The sequence below is a fragment of the Salvia miltiorrhiza genome, chromosome 5 (genome assembly GCF_028751815.1).
Source record: "Salvia miltiorrhiza cultivar Shanhuang (shh) chromosome 5, IMPLAD_Smil_shh, whole genome shotgun sequence".
Taxonomy (NCBI): Eukaryota; Viridiplantae; Streptophyta; class Magnoliopsida; order Lamiales; family Lamiaceae; genus Salvia; species Salvia miltiorrhiza.
The window spans coordinates 22,654,200-22,666,604 of NC_080391.1; the positions used below are offsets into that span (position 1 = coordinate 22,654,200).

Consider the following 12,405-nt stretch of genomic DNA (forward strand, 5'->3'; position numbering starts at 1 on the left):
CACGTGGGATGGCATGGAAGAGCCGCAGCAGCACTACCCTCTTAACAACATGAAAATCTAGTTCATTTACTCCGCGTGATATAACTGAATATGCATATAAATATCCTTCTTTTTCACAATAACTGAACCAAATTAAGCGACTTATGGAAAATATTAAGCCAACAATACTTTTCTTGGTCATTCTTTTGCTCATCCCATCTGGTAATATTCCACCTTCTATTTTATCATCATTCCATTACTCGTACACAAATTAATATTATGCATATACTTGTTCTTTCATCAAATATCATGGATACACTTATTTTGTACAGCTGTAGCTTTAAAATAGAGGATATCTCAAGATTAATAATGTATATGATTTGAAAATTTTTATGGCATGAATTAAATGATAGGAATGGGAGTGGAATGGGCAAAATCGGTTAGAGATTTTTGTGAAGACTGCGATGGTAGCAAGGAGTGCATCAGGAACCATTGTGGCAGAAGCTGTTTCAAAGTGAAGCCCTTTGGATTTGGAATTTGTGTGTGGTAGCACTCACCACTTCTCAAAATTAATTCATGCATGTTTTTAATAATAAACTAGTACCTCCATTCGTGCGATGCACGATGAAGATCGAAATTAAATGACATATTGAAATAAATAAATATAAATATTAAACAGAATTAAAATATAGCTTTAACACAAAATATGTTCTAAGACTAAAATAAAATAATCCACAACGATTACTCAATAAAATCTGGAATTTGAAAACGTATGCATTGAACTTTGTATAAATGTAATTATAGTTATAGAAAATAGAAAAAAAATATTATAAATTATTTTTTTTAGGTCCGGCCCTTAGTTTGCGCCTATGCTCTCAAGGGTTTTCGTCTCTGTACGTTGTTTTTCAGTTTCAATAAAATTTCTATTTCAGCAGTAATTATAGTTATAGTTATTAAAAATTTGATAATAAAAATTACATACATGTCATAATACATAAATAAATATTTTCTACACGGATATAAATAAAAAATTATAAAATTTTAATGTAAAGAGAGAAATAAATATTTTAAATTTTAATTTTTTTTCATGATTTATTTATTTTAAATTCATTTTTAATGATTTTTATATCATATTGTATTTAAGATATTGTCAAGAACTTAAATTTAAGATGTATATTGAATAATTTTTTTTATGAATCAAATTTGATGATGTTTAAATAAAATAAAATATTGTAAAAAAATTGATGAAAGAAGAGAGAGAAAAATTGGAGGGAAAAAACTCATCTTTTATATACTTATATATAGATGGAATTAAGCTGTCTAGCATGTCACAATTTACTAGAGACAAACAAATCACGCGCACTCATGTGTACATGCGGGGACCACACCCAGTTAGGGTTGATTAATGCTCAACTAGACATTATTAATCCCAATTAAAATTTATTAACTTGTTTACTAAATAATAAATATCACGCCACAATAATATTTAATCGTTGCGTCAATTTACATCTCAATATGATCTTTAATTGAAATGATATATAGTTTCAACTTTGAAGGGGGTGGCCAGAGTCTCTTGTATTCATGCTCATCATAAATCCATGCATTTTCGTATAATCAGGGAAATTTTTGGTTTATGGTTACTTAGGTTCTCCGAAAAAACGCAGAATTAACCATAAAAAAAACTTGTTATATTCCAGTCCCCAATTAATTTAAGGCTAATACATGGTGATAATCGCATTACAGTGTCCCAAATCACCCACATCAAATTTTTTAGTAGGAAAAAAAGATAAAAGAAAGAATAGTGCTAAATATATATATTCGAGGCGTTTGGTTTGGTGGATGAGATTAAAAATGATTGATAAGATTGATAGAATTGGAGGAGTGATTAAATAATCCACTCAATTTTGTGGTGATAAATAATCACTCATTGGATGATTGGATGCGGGCTGAATTAATAATCACGGGCCCCATCATGTATGTCAAACACTTCATTAAGATGAATTATTTTATCAATCATGCCTTATCACTCAAACCAAATATACATATATAATTGAATTTATATTTGTATAAGACTGCCAATTAATATAGGCAGTGTCATTTGCATAACCGAATAATGTCATTTACACGATTTATGTCATTTGTATAATCGAATAGTGTCAATTATACAAAGTATCATTTATAATATTATAATGTCATTTATACACAGTGTCATTTGTATAACCAAATAATATTAATTACATGCAGTGTTATTTGTATAATCGAATAGTATCATTTACACGATTCAGATCAGAATGCAGGTTCGAATTAGGATGCGAGTCAGGGTCTGAGTGCGGGTGCAACCCGATTACACCCAAGAACACCTCTAGATTAATTGGTTTTAATTTTAATTTGTTCGGTTCAGTATCCCAAAGGGACTCAAATTCCATCTGAATTCCTTTTTGACCGTGATATCAGCTTTTTTTTTCTTTTTCCCTTAACAACAAGAAGAATAAGAACAACAACAATATTGGTGTGTGAAAGAAGGATATGAGAGAATCCAAATTTGAAGTAGAAAGTTGGGAACATGAATGCCTCAAAACGGAAAAATAGTCGAGCAAAAATAAGATTAATATTTTCCAATCATGTGGCTTTAAAATATCAAATCATATACCAGTCCAAAATAATTTTATTACTCTTTAAGAAAAAGATGAATACAATTCGCAAGGGAAAGTACTAGAGACATGACCAACCATTCCCTATAAAAGGAAATTATGCATTTTGTCTAGCTTTTAGTATCCATCTTTTCTTTTATGACCGTCCCACATTTTGGTATTCATTTATATTTTTTATTAAAAGTAGATGAGACACATTTGCTAAACTTTTAATTATTTTAACACTCACATAAAAAGTGGGCTCGCAACACACACAATCATTTTATTAAAACTCGTATCACTCTCAAATGAATACTAAAAGGTGGGACGGATGGAGTAAAATTCCAAATAAATTGACCTTAATTCCAAGTGACCTTAATTGACCTTAATTCCAAGTGAAGCAGCACCAAGAACTGCATAAGGAGATGGAGAAACACAATTAAACACATATAATAATAATAATAATAATAATAATATTGAGGTATGGTGGATGGAAGAATTACCTGCAGGTGGTACATGTAGAAAGTGGTGGATTTTGTAGAGTGGTTTGCGGTGGGATGGAAGAAACAGTGGCATTCTTAGTTTTGATGTGGGCATCGCAATGCAAACACTTATCCCCCTTTTGTTGAGACCATGCATCCATGCAATCCTGATGGATAAGAGACGTCTCCGTACATTCACACTTGACATTCAACACTCCAATATCTTCTGTTACCAATCTGTCGCACTGTCTGCAAGCTGCTTTCTATTTGTGAATGGTTGCCAAATTAAGATCACCACTTGACTCAATCTTTCCTTGCGGATGAAGAAGTTCTACAACCACCAAAATATATCAATCTTTCCAAATTGGAGATGCTAAATAGTCAAGGCATCATCTTTACCAAGTCCAACTGGGACAAAAGCATATATTTTAAAGAAATAGTTTGTGTTTCTTGATTATTAAGATCTATTGCAGTTTTAGCTGGTCCGCGTGATGAGAGAATTTTTCATGAGTGTAAAATGTATATAAATAAATAAATTTATTTCTATCTCTTCCACATTCAGAATCTATAACTTAATTAATGAGCCACTTCAACCTAAAATATATTTACTTATACTTTTATGAGGTGGTCTTGGGTACACCCGAATGTACTGTAAATCCGGGTTGACTTGTACCTAAGTCTTGGCTAGAATATGACGTAGGCTTCATATATATTTTCTTATTTATTGATGTTTATATTTTATTTATTTATATGTTGTCGAATGTTGCGTGTGTATTTAAACTTTAAATTTATTTTAACTGTGAATGGATGAATAGTTGGCAAAAGATCCACAACGGGGCTTGATCAGGACCTCGGCGAACCCTGCCGCACTGCCGAACTCCAAAGTTGGATAGAAGGCTCGATAGAACGAGCTCAACTCATTGGATTTTATATGAAGCGCGTGCATTGCACGCGCCATATAATAAAAAAGGGGGGAGAGAGAGAGAGAGGAGGTCGGCGTTGGCGGTTGTGACGGACTAAGGGAATGAGGGCGATAGCAGTGGCTCCGTATTGCTTGAGAGTCGGACCAAGGGCAGGGCCGGCCCTTTCATAGGGCCAAAGGGACAAGGGCCTAGGGTCCCCTAAATTTAGGGTGGCCCAAAATAAAAATACAAGTCCACTAATATTGATCCTATTAAAAAATGTAGATTATTTTTCGAATATTTTTATTACATATAGAATATTGTTGATTATATTGGTTATTGTCCCCTAAAAAAAGACTATACTGGTTATTGTAGCTTTAGTATAAAGAAGTTTTTTAAAATTAAAATCAATAAAATTATAGTATATATTTGCATTCTACTATATCTCAAAAAAGGTTAAATGTATTAGCAATTTTATACATTAAACATGAGGTATTCTTGAAGAGGTTATTGATAATTTTGTTCTCAAAATATTAAAAATCTACTTTATTTCTATAATTATTTGATAATTTATTTATGATTTGTTGCACTTTATAATAATGTTAGTTATATATGCATCTATCTCAAATTTACTATAAAATTATGAAGCTTTATTTTTTAGAGGACCTTTTTTTTTTGCGCTTAGGGTCCTCAAAATGTCAGGACCGGCCCTGACCAAGGGAATGGGGGTGATAGCAGTGGCTCCGTATTGCGAGAGAGAGAGAGAGAGAGAGAGAGAGAGAGAGAGAGAGAGAGAGAGAGAGAGAGAGAGAGAGAGAGAGAGAGAGAGAGAGAGGAGTGGAAAAAAAATTGTTGTTTTAATTTTACTTGTGGCTGTAAAATTGGAATTGTGGGTTCACGACGTTGAACTTGGTGAAACTGTAGCTGCGGGTATAGAAATATTTTTTTATAAATTTTAGATTCGGCTAAATATACAATTATGAGAAGAAATTGCATATCTCAAAAAACTCAGGGGCCAATATGAAAATTTAGAAAAATTAAGAAAATTAAGGTAATTTTAAATTTACTTTTCAATTTTAATTTTTTTGGATTATTAAAATTTTCAAATTTAAATTTAATAAAATTTTTAATTTCACTAAAATTTGATTTTTAAAAATAGTATAAAGAATCTATGGAGTCACCGTATAGGACTCCTGCTGTGAGGGTTAACTCTACAAATAGGTGGTTCTCCAGAGAGAGCCCCTAAAAAGCTCTCTATTGTGGATGCTACAAAGGCAGGCTTGAAAAGTAGATGAATCGAGAGTAGAAAGCTACTATGACCCTGCTTCAATGAATGCACCAATTAGTTGAGGAGCCTAGTTTAAGCAGTAAATTGAGGAACTAGAAATCTCTATTTTAAAAAGGTTATTGAGTCCCATATTTGATCTAATTTATAATAGCTTAAATGCGCCAATTATATACCATTCTGCTTAGGATCGAATTGATAATCTACTATAAATTCGTGAAACAATCCTCTGTATCACGCATGACCAAATGAAATCTTTAAATTCTGTAAATACGAACAATATTGATTTAACTTAATTTATAACAAGACTGCAGAACTATCTACGACTATTATAAATAATAGGCCTAAGGTGCATTTATAATTTATATTTTTTGCCCACGTGCAATTGTTCTAGATCTTTTGTTTCTTGCTAAGGTGCAAAACTATTACTAACATCTAAACATGATTTTACTAGTACAAGAAATTGCATAATTAATTATTAGGGTTTGTCTTTTATTATTATTATTATTATTATTATTATTGTAGTAGCCCGCTCTTTTAATTATGATTAAAATTAGTAAATGCAATTTTTATAAATAAACCCAGTTTATGGTCCTGATTTTTTTTATCAGAAACGGAGTTATTATTTTAGTTTTATACTTTTATAACGTATGAGAAAAACGCGACGAGGATTATTGAGCCATTCAATAATTATTATTTCCAAGTTATAACTGACTTAGCAAAGTCATGTTATTTATTAATCGAAAAACAGAAGCAGTTATATTTTATTAGTGCATTGAAGTCGATGAATTATTCCGACTGCAACGCAGATTAAATCTACGGATTTAATTTAAGTTATATTACAGTTTATTAAGTTAGCAGGCAAGGAAAAATATATCAAGCAAGATACAGAAATGCGATGATTGAAAATCGAAGCCAGTATTTATTTACAGTTCACAGATTACAGGCTAGTTCCCAGCTTGTGGAAAATCGTTTAGTATATTACAAAAACAAAAGCTCTTCAATCAATTAGAGTTTAAATACAGTTATTATTTCAATCTTTTGCTAATGATGTACACGTCTTTACTCCCCACTTCTCCACTCCACCAAATCCCATTATACCTACCTCCCCACCACTACTTTACTTTTCCCCCACCACACTAGTGCACCACCAACTCCATTATCTTTTGCTCCCCACCAAATCCTTCTCCCTTCTTACTCAATAGATCGCCAGTGGAGCTGTTTAAGAAAATCCAATTCGTATATTCCAACAGAATGTTTACAGCAAGCTCATGCCAACATCAAAACCAAGTTTCACACAGAAAAAAACACCCGAAATAACATCTATAATCTCCAAGATCTCCTTATTCAAACAGTATATGCCAACAAATTTTCACCAAGAAGAAGAAAACAGATCAGCCAATCAAGCACAAATAGACAAGGTAAACACTAGGCTCAGCTCATTCAATCCATTCGTTTTTCATCCAACAAGCATGATCGATTAAAGGATACTAAGCATACAATGAGTATATTCATAAAGAGACTTAGCAAACTCATATGATCTTTAGGCATAAATCAGTTTATGCTATATTTTCTTATCACACGAGGCAAGCAAGGAAATTTCTTGATACATTAGTAAACCACGAACTTAGTTTTATCTCTTGCATAATCAATTATAGAAATACCATAATTCAATAGAAAAAGGGAGAGAGTGAGGCTTGAGCCGGTTCTTGAGCAGAGGACAGATTTCAGCGGCATCTCCTGCTGCCTCGGCGGAAATTGCGTGACAACAGCAGCAGCGTCACGAACGAAACAACGGCGCTGAATCGCTGATCTTCCACAAACGGTGGAGATGGCGGCAGAACCATGGCGGCAGAGGCGGAAAAGAAACAAGGCTCGACTCCCCGCCTGCTTTGACATCTGAATCGGGACCGGAACGGAGGAAGAAGGCGGCGTGACGCAACTCGAACCCCATCGACCCCGGAGAACAACGAAGGCGGACTCTCCCCTGCTTGTCGGAAATCACACAGCAGCAGCGGCGGTGCTCGCCGATTCTGGAGTGCAGCGGCACGGCGAAGTCGAAGATTCCAGTAGCAGCAGCGGCGTACCCTTCTCGCCGGTTGCTCAGTAATGGCGGCGGATTCAGATTCACCGAGGGAGATGCGACGGTAGGGCCGTTGCGGCCACTGGATGAAAATCAGAGGGAGGCTCAACGACGGCCTCGGCGGAAATTGGGCACCGCGACGGAAGGAGCCGACCTCGTCGGACCTCAGAATGGCTGAAACAGCGGCGGTGCTCGCCGGTTCCGCGGCAGTGGCAGATCGAAGCAGCGGCGGCGCTCTCGATTTGGGGATCTGCTCGTACAACGGTGAAGAGGGGGTTTAGGGCGAGGAAGCGGCGCGGTCAACAGCTGAACGCCGGCCACGCCGGCAGCTGGAACGACCGGAGAAGGAAGCGGCGGCGGCGGACGCCTCGATTGAAGGTAGATCGAGGGAGGAGAAGGCTGAGTGTGATTTAGGAGAGATTAGAGAGAGAGAGGATAAGGAGGAAGAGGCAGATGCGGCCATGCCGGACCTAGGCACGGCCGCACGGCGGCAGCCGACGCCGGTCGGAGCAGAGAAGGAGCTCGACTGATTTTGATGAAGGGCTCGATTGATTCTGGGAGAATGAGCTATCGGCTGATTATTGAGTGGAGAGGGTGTCGACTGTTTTGAAAGAAAAGAGAGAGAGAGATTAAATTGGGCCTACTGATTTTTGGGCTTTATTATTTATTTGAATTGGGCCAACTGATTTTTGGGCTTTATTATTTATTGTAATTGGGCTTAATTTAATTAATTCATTGGGCTTTGTTATTTTATTCCGATTGGGCCTCCTAGTTATTTTAAAGTTTGGGCCTTTTTCTTTAATTTGCTGATGGGCTCTAATTGTTTAAAGATTTGGGCTAATGTAAAGTTTATGATGGACTATTATTCCATATGCCCATTTATATATCAGTTGGGCCGAGTTTTAATTAATTTTAAGTTCAGAATAATTCATTCTATTCTTGGGCTAATTTTAAATTTTGGAAATAAATTTATTTAGGTGGACTGCAGATTTTAATTGTTTTGGGCTTGTCCACTTTTAATTTGTTTGGGCCGAATTATTTAAGAAAAAGTTTGGGCTTTAATTGTTTTAAAAGATTGGGCTTGTGTTTAGATGGTTTTGGGCCTCTTCATTAATTATTATTTGGACCCTATTTTAATTGTTTTGGGCCAAAGACTTTTAAGTTGGGCTTTAATTCTTTTAAAGCTTGAGCTGAGGTTACTTCTTTCAGATAAGCCTTGCAGTATCTATTTTGATGAAGCCCAATTATTTATCAGTGGATGAGCCGATTCTTATTCAGTAAATGAGCCGCCCAGTCTATTAATTATTGTTTTTGGACTTCAGACTTTAAAGCAAGCTATCATTGTTTATTTCCATTAAAGCCACTGGTTTATTTAATTAATTGGCTACTTTCTTTTGAGCCTATTAATTATTTGAGGTTACATTAGTAATTATGTTTTTATCGAAAAGCCCGATAAATTTCTACGAGGTCACACCTCGTTTAAAGCCGAGTTAGTCCTATTTCCGATCGAGTACAAAGGCGAGGTTTATTTCACGACTAGAATATTTCGATGAGGAAGGAAGAATCACAGTTTTATTCGACCGCGTTAGACGAGAATTAGCTAAATCTATTAACGAGGATTAATAGTAGAATTCCCGATAATCGCTCAGAAGATTAGTTCATGCATACCAGATTCATGCATAGTTAAATTACGCTTTCTCATTAATTAAGAATTTTCCTCGAGGCAATGTCTTATTTTATATTCTCGTGATTAAGGTCAAGCGCGAGAGTAAGAACTACACAAGGAGTTAGAGTACCTTAGCAAAACTTTGCTATCAGGTGGGCAATTTCTTACGCGTAAATAAAATGCTATGCATGTGTTATGCTTTAAAATGAAAATTGGATCTTCAAGTGTGGTATGCTTTATTATGCTTTACGCTAAATGATTTACGCTTGATTACGCTTATTTACGCTTGAATGCTTTACGCTGATAAGTTTATGCCTGTGATTGATGATTGCGTCTGTTGGGGGAGGCCTCCCTCAACAGTACGATGCCGTGTCCGCTGAGGAGGGCCTTCCTCACGGCGCGATGCCCGTGTCCGCTGAGAGAGGCCTCTCTCGCGGCGCGATGCCAGTATGCCAGTATGCCAGTGTTACAGCGACTATTGGGGGAGGCCTCCCTCAATAGTACGATGCCGTGACCGCTGAGGGAGGCTCCCCCTCACGGCGCGATGCCCGTGTTTGTTGGGGAAGGCCTTCTCCACGACACGATGTTTGTTAATGAAGATTGATGATTGTTAATGATGAAAAATGCGCTCATGCTGTTTATGAATATGGAAATGTTTAATGAGCAAAGGATTTGAAAGAAACTTATGTCTCTTATGCGAAGTTGTGTTTTGTTGTTGATATTATGTTATATGCTTGGCACTGCCCACTGAGTACTCTTGTACTCAGCCCTTCGTATGTTTATGTTTGTGCAGATTGAGTTGTGATGGGCGATGAAGTGTTGCTGAGTGGAGTTTTTGGTCGAACTTAAAGTAGGCTCAGAAAGGATACATGTCTTCATACATGTATCACAGTTATGCTTTCCGCTGTAAACACTGATTATTTCAGTTACGCCTTCCGTTGCAAACTCTGATAATGTTTTAGCCAAGCCCCTAATGATGCCTTTTTCCTTTTAAGGAATATAACGCGTATACAAGTTCTTTGAGTACCCTTTTTATGCGAACTATGCCTTTTTCCTTTTTAAGGAATATTTCACGCGTATTCAAGCTCTTTGAGTATTCTTTTATGCACCCCTTTCTAAACCCGCTTCTTAATTTCCCTTCCCCAGTCATGATTTCCCGGCTTAATTATCCCTAATTAAGGCCGGTCGTGACAATTATTATTATTATTATTATTATTATTATTATTATTATTATTATTATTATTATTATTACATAGTTCAAAAAGAATCTAGAATGTGCACAAATGCTTAATATGTACTATATCATGATTAAGAAACCCAGAGAGATGCTTAATTAAAAAAAAAGTACATACCAGTAGAGTTATCGTCGATTTCCTCAGTTACATAATATAGTTCTGGTGCCTACAACGTTCGTATAATAATGTCAATTGTCAGGTACTAAACTTAATTTTTCGCATCACCAATTGATTTAATTTCTCATTTTTGATGTCATATTGCTCCACCAATAATATCAAGTTAATGTTTTTTTATTAACACAAGGGTTAGTTTTATGTAACTATATAAAGAATACCAAAATTTTGATCATTAAGTAGTAGATAAAGTGGGTTGGTGAAAATTATTTAAATATTAGATATAGAGAGAGAATACATTGTCAAAAAAGAAATGATACATCCCAAGATCTCATTATAGAAAGTGAGACATTTGTAATAGAACGAAGAGAGTATTATTTTTTCCGATAATTAAAACGAAGTACGTGAACTTTGGTCATTTTGAAACTTGGTCTGAATAAAATGTTTAGGTAATAATTAATTCGACATGATCACTAAAATTTTATTATTATGTAGCTTATTTCAGCCGATAATTGAAATTATCATATATAAACAACATCGCGTTTAAAAATTTGAAGATTCTATAATAGACGTTTCATCCACACTATATGATTGAAATATTGGTTTAGGTATCTTGGGCTACTCGGGGGTGGTAAAAGAAAAGGAAACTCAATGAGAAAATGGTTAGTTAAATTTTCAAGAGAATTATGAGCTTGCCACATATATAAATTACGGCTGGTACGTACGCAGGAATAAAATGATTTAGGAATGGAATCACCGTTGCAATGAAATGAAATGGAATATAAGATTTATGACATGATATATATAAGGACTCATGTGAATAAAATGAAATGACCACGATAATAACAGTAATAATAAAAGTAATAATAAAAATGACGATGACGATGACGACGACGACGATGACGATTATTATTATTATTATTATTATTATTATTATTATTATTATTATTATTATTATTATTATATGAGATTAAAATTTTCAAAATAAAAGAGATATTGGCGTATAAATACATCAACTTAATTTGGACCAATTTTGATTTTTAACACGAACTATAAAAAGTGTAAAAAAATACATCAACTTGTTAATTGTAGTATTTTAACTATGAATTCTATTTTAAGTCTAATTAAAGCTTACTTAGCATGTCGGAACGAGATGTGGACAAATATGATTGTAGCAATTTTAATACGATTTCGAATTGTCAGATTATATTAAATTGTAAAGCATTTATTTTGATTAATTGGTATCGAATTGTATCTATGAAAGTAAATAAAATTCGTGTTAAAATTACTATAATTAATAAGTTAGTGTATTTTTTTAACACTTTTTAAAGTTCATGTTAAAAATTAAAATTGATCCAAAATTGATGTATTCATGCGCCAATAACCCAAATAAAAAATAAATAAAGATAGTTTCATTATATATAAAATAAAATTTTGTTTTTGACTAATCTCACATTCGTGAATATATATATATATATATATATATATATATATATATATATACACACACACACAATAGTCAATACTATGGGAGATGAGGACGGGGGCCTAAGGCCCCTCCCAAATTTTGATTTTTTTTTTAATATATAGAGATATATGTCTATATTATAAATGAAATTTTTTTTTACAAAAGTTGATTTGCTTGTTTTATTATTTCATATATAATTAATTTAAGGATAATTGTGTTATTTAAAACTTAGATAATCTATAAAAATATTATACATTACTATTACTATATGCTTATTTTTTAATAGTTTATGCTTAAAATATATGGAATGCCCAAAAAAAATTTATTTGCTATTATTATTATGCTTTTCTTTTATTATTAATTATTGAAACTATATAATCTATGAAAATTGAAACTATATAATCTATGAAAATGTTGTTCATTATTATTGATATTATGCTTGTCTTTTAATAAAAAAATGCCTAAAATGTAAGAAATGACAAAAAAGAAGTTTGTAATGTATTGAAATTAATTTGTAATATATTGAAACTATATAATCTATGAAAATGTTGTTCTTTATTA

The 12,405-nt window shown here is 33.8% G+C and overlaps 1 protein-coding gene and 1 long non-coding RNA gene across 6 annotated transcripts in view; one reads left to right on the forward strand and one right to left on the reverse strand.

Annotated features, from left to right (window-relative positions):
* Positions 1–129: 129 nt before the first annotated feature.
* On the forward strand, positions 130–917 carry LOC130986764 (uncharacterized). Its single transcript, XR_009089391.1, has 2 exons — positions 130–201; positions 393–917. It is a non-coding gene; the product is annotated as an uncharacterized LOC130986764 (long non-coding RNA).
* Positions 918–2,565: 1,648 nt separating this feature from the next.
* LOC130986790 (uncharacterized) overlaps positions 2,566–12,405 on the reverse strand; it is a 42,222-nt gene continuing 32,382 nt past the window's right edge. Inside the window, exons 7-8 of one of the 5 annotated variants that reach the window (XM_057910324.1) lie at positions 3,113–3,354; positions 2,566–3,022 (exon numbers count right to left, since the gene is read on the reverse strand). In XM_057910324.1, the coding sequence (XP_057766307.1) occupies positions 2,995–3,022; positions 3,113–3,354 (270 nt within the window). In that variant the 3' untranslated portion in view covers positions 2,566–2,994. Of the gene's footprint in view, positions 3,023–3,112; positions 3,423–6,164; positions 6,497–10,379; positions 10,429–12,405 lie in introns of those variants that run through there. The other 4 variants (XM_057910325.1, XM_057910326.1, XM_057910328.1 and 1 more) reach the window with 4 other exon arrangements.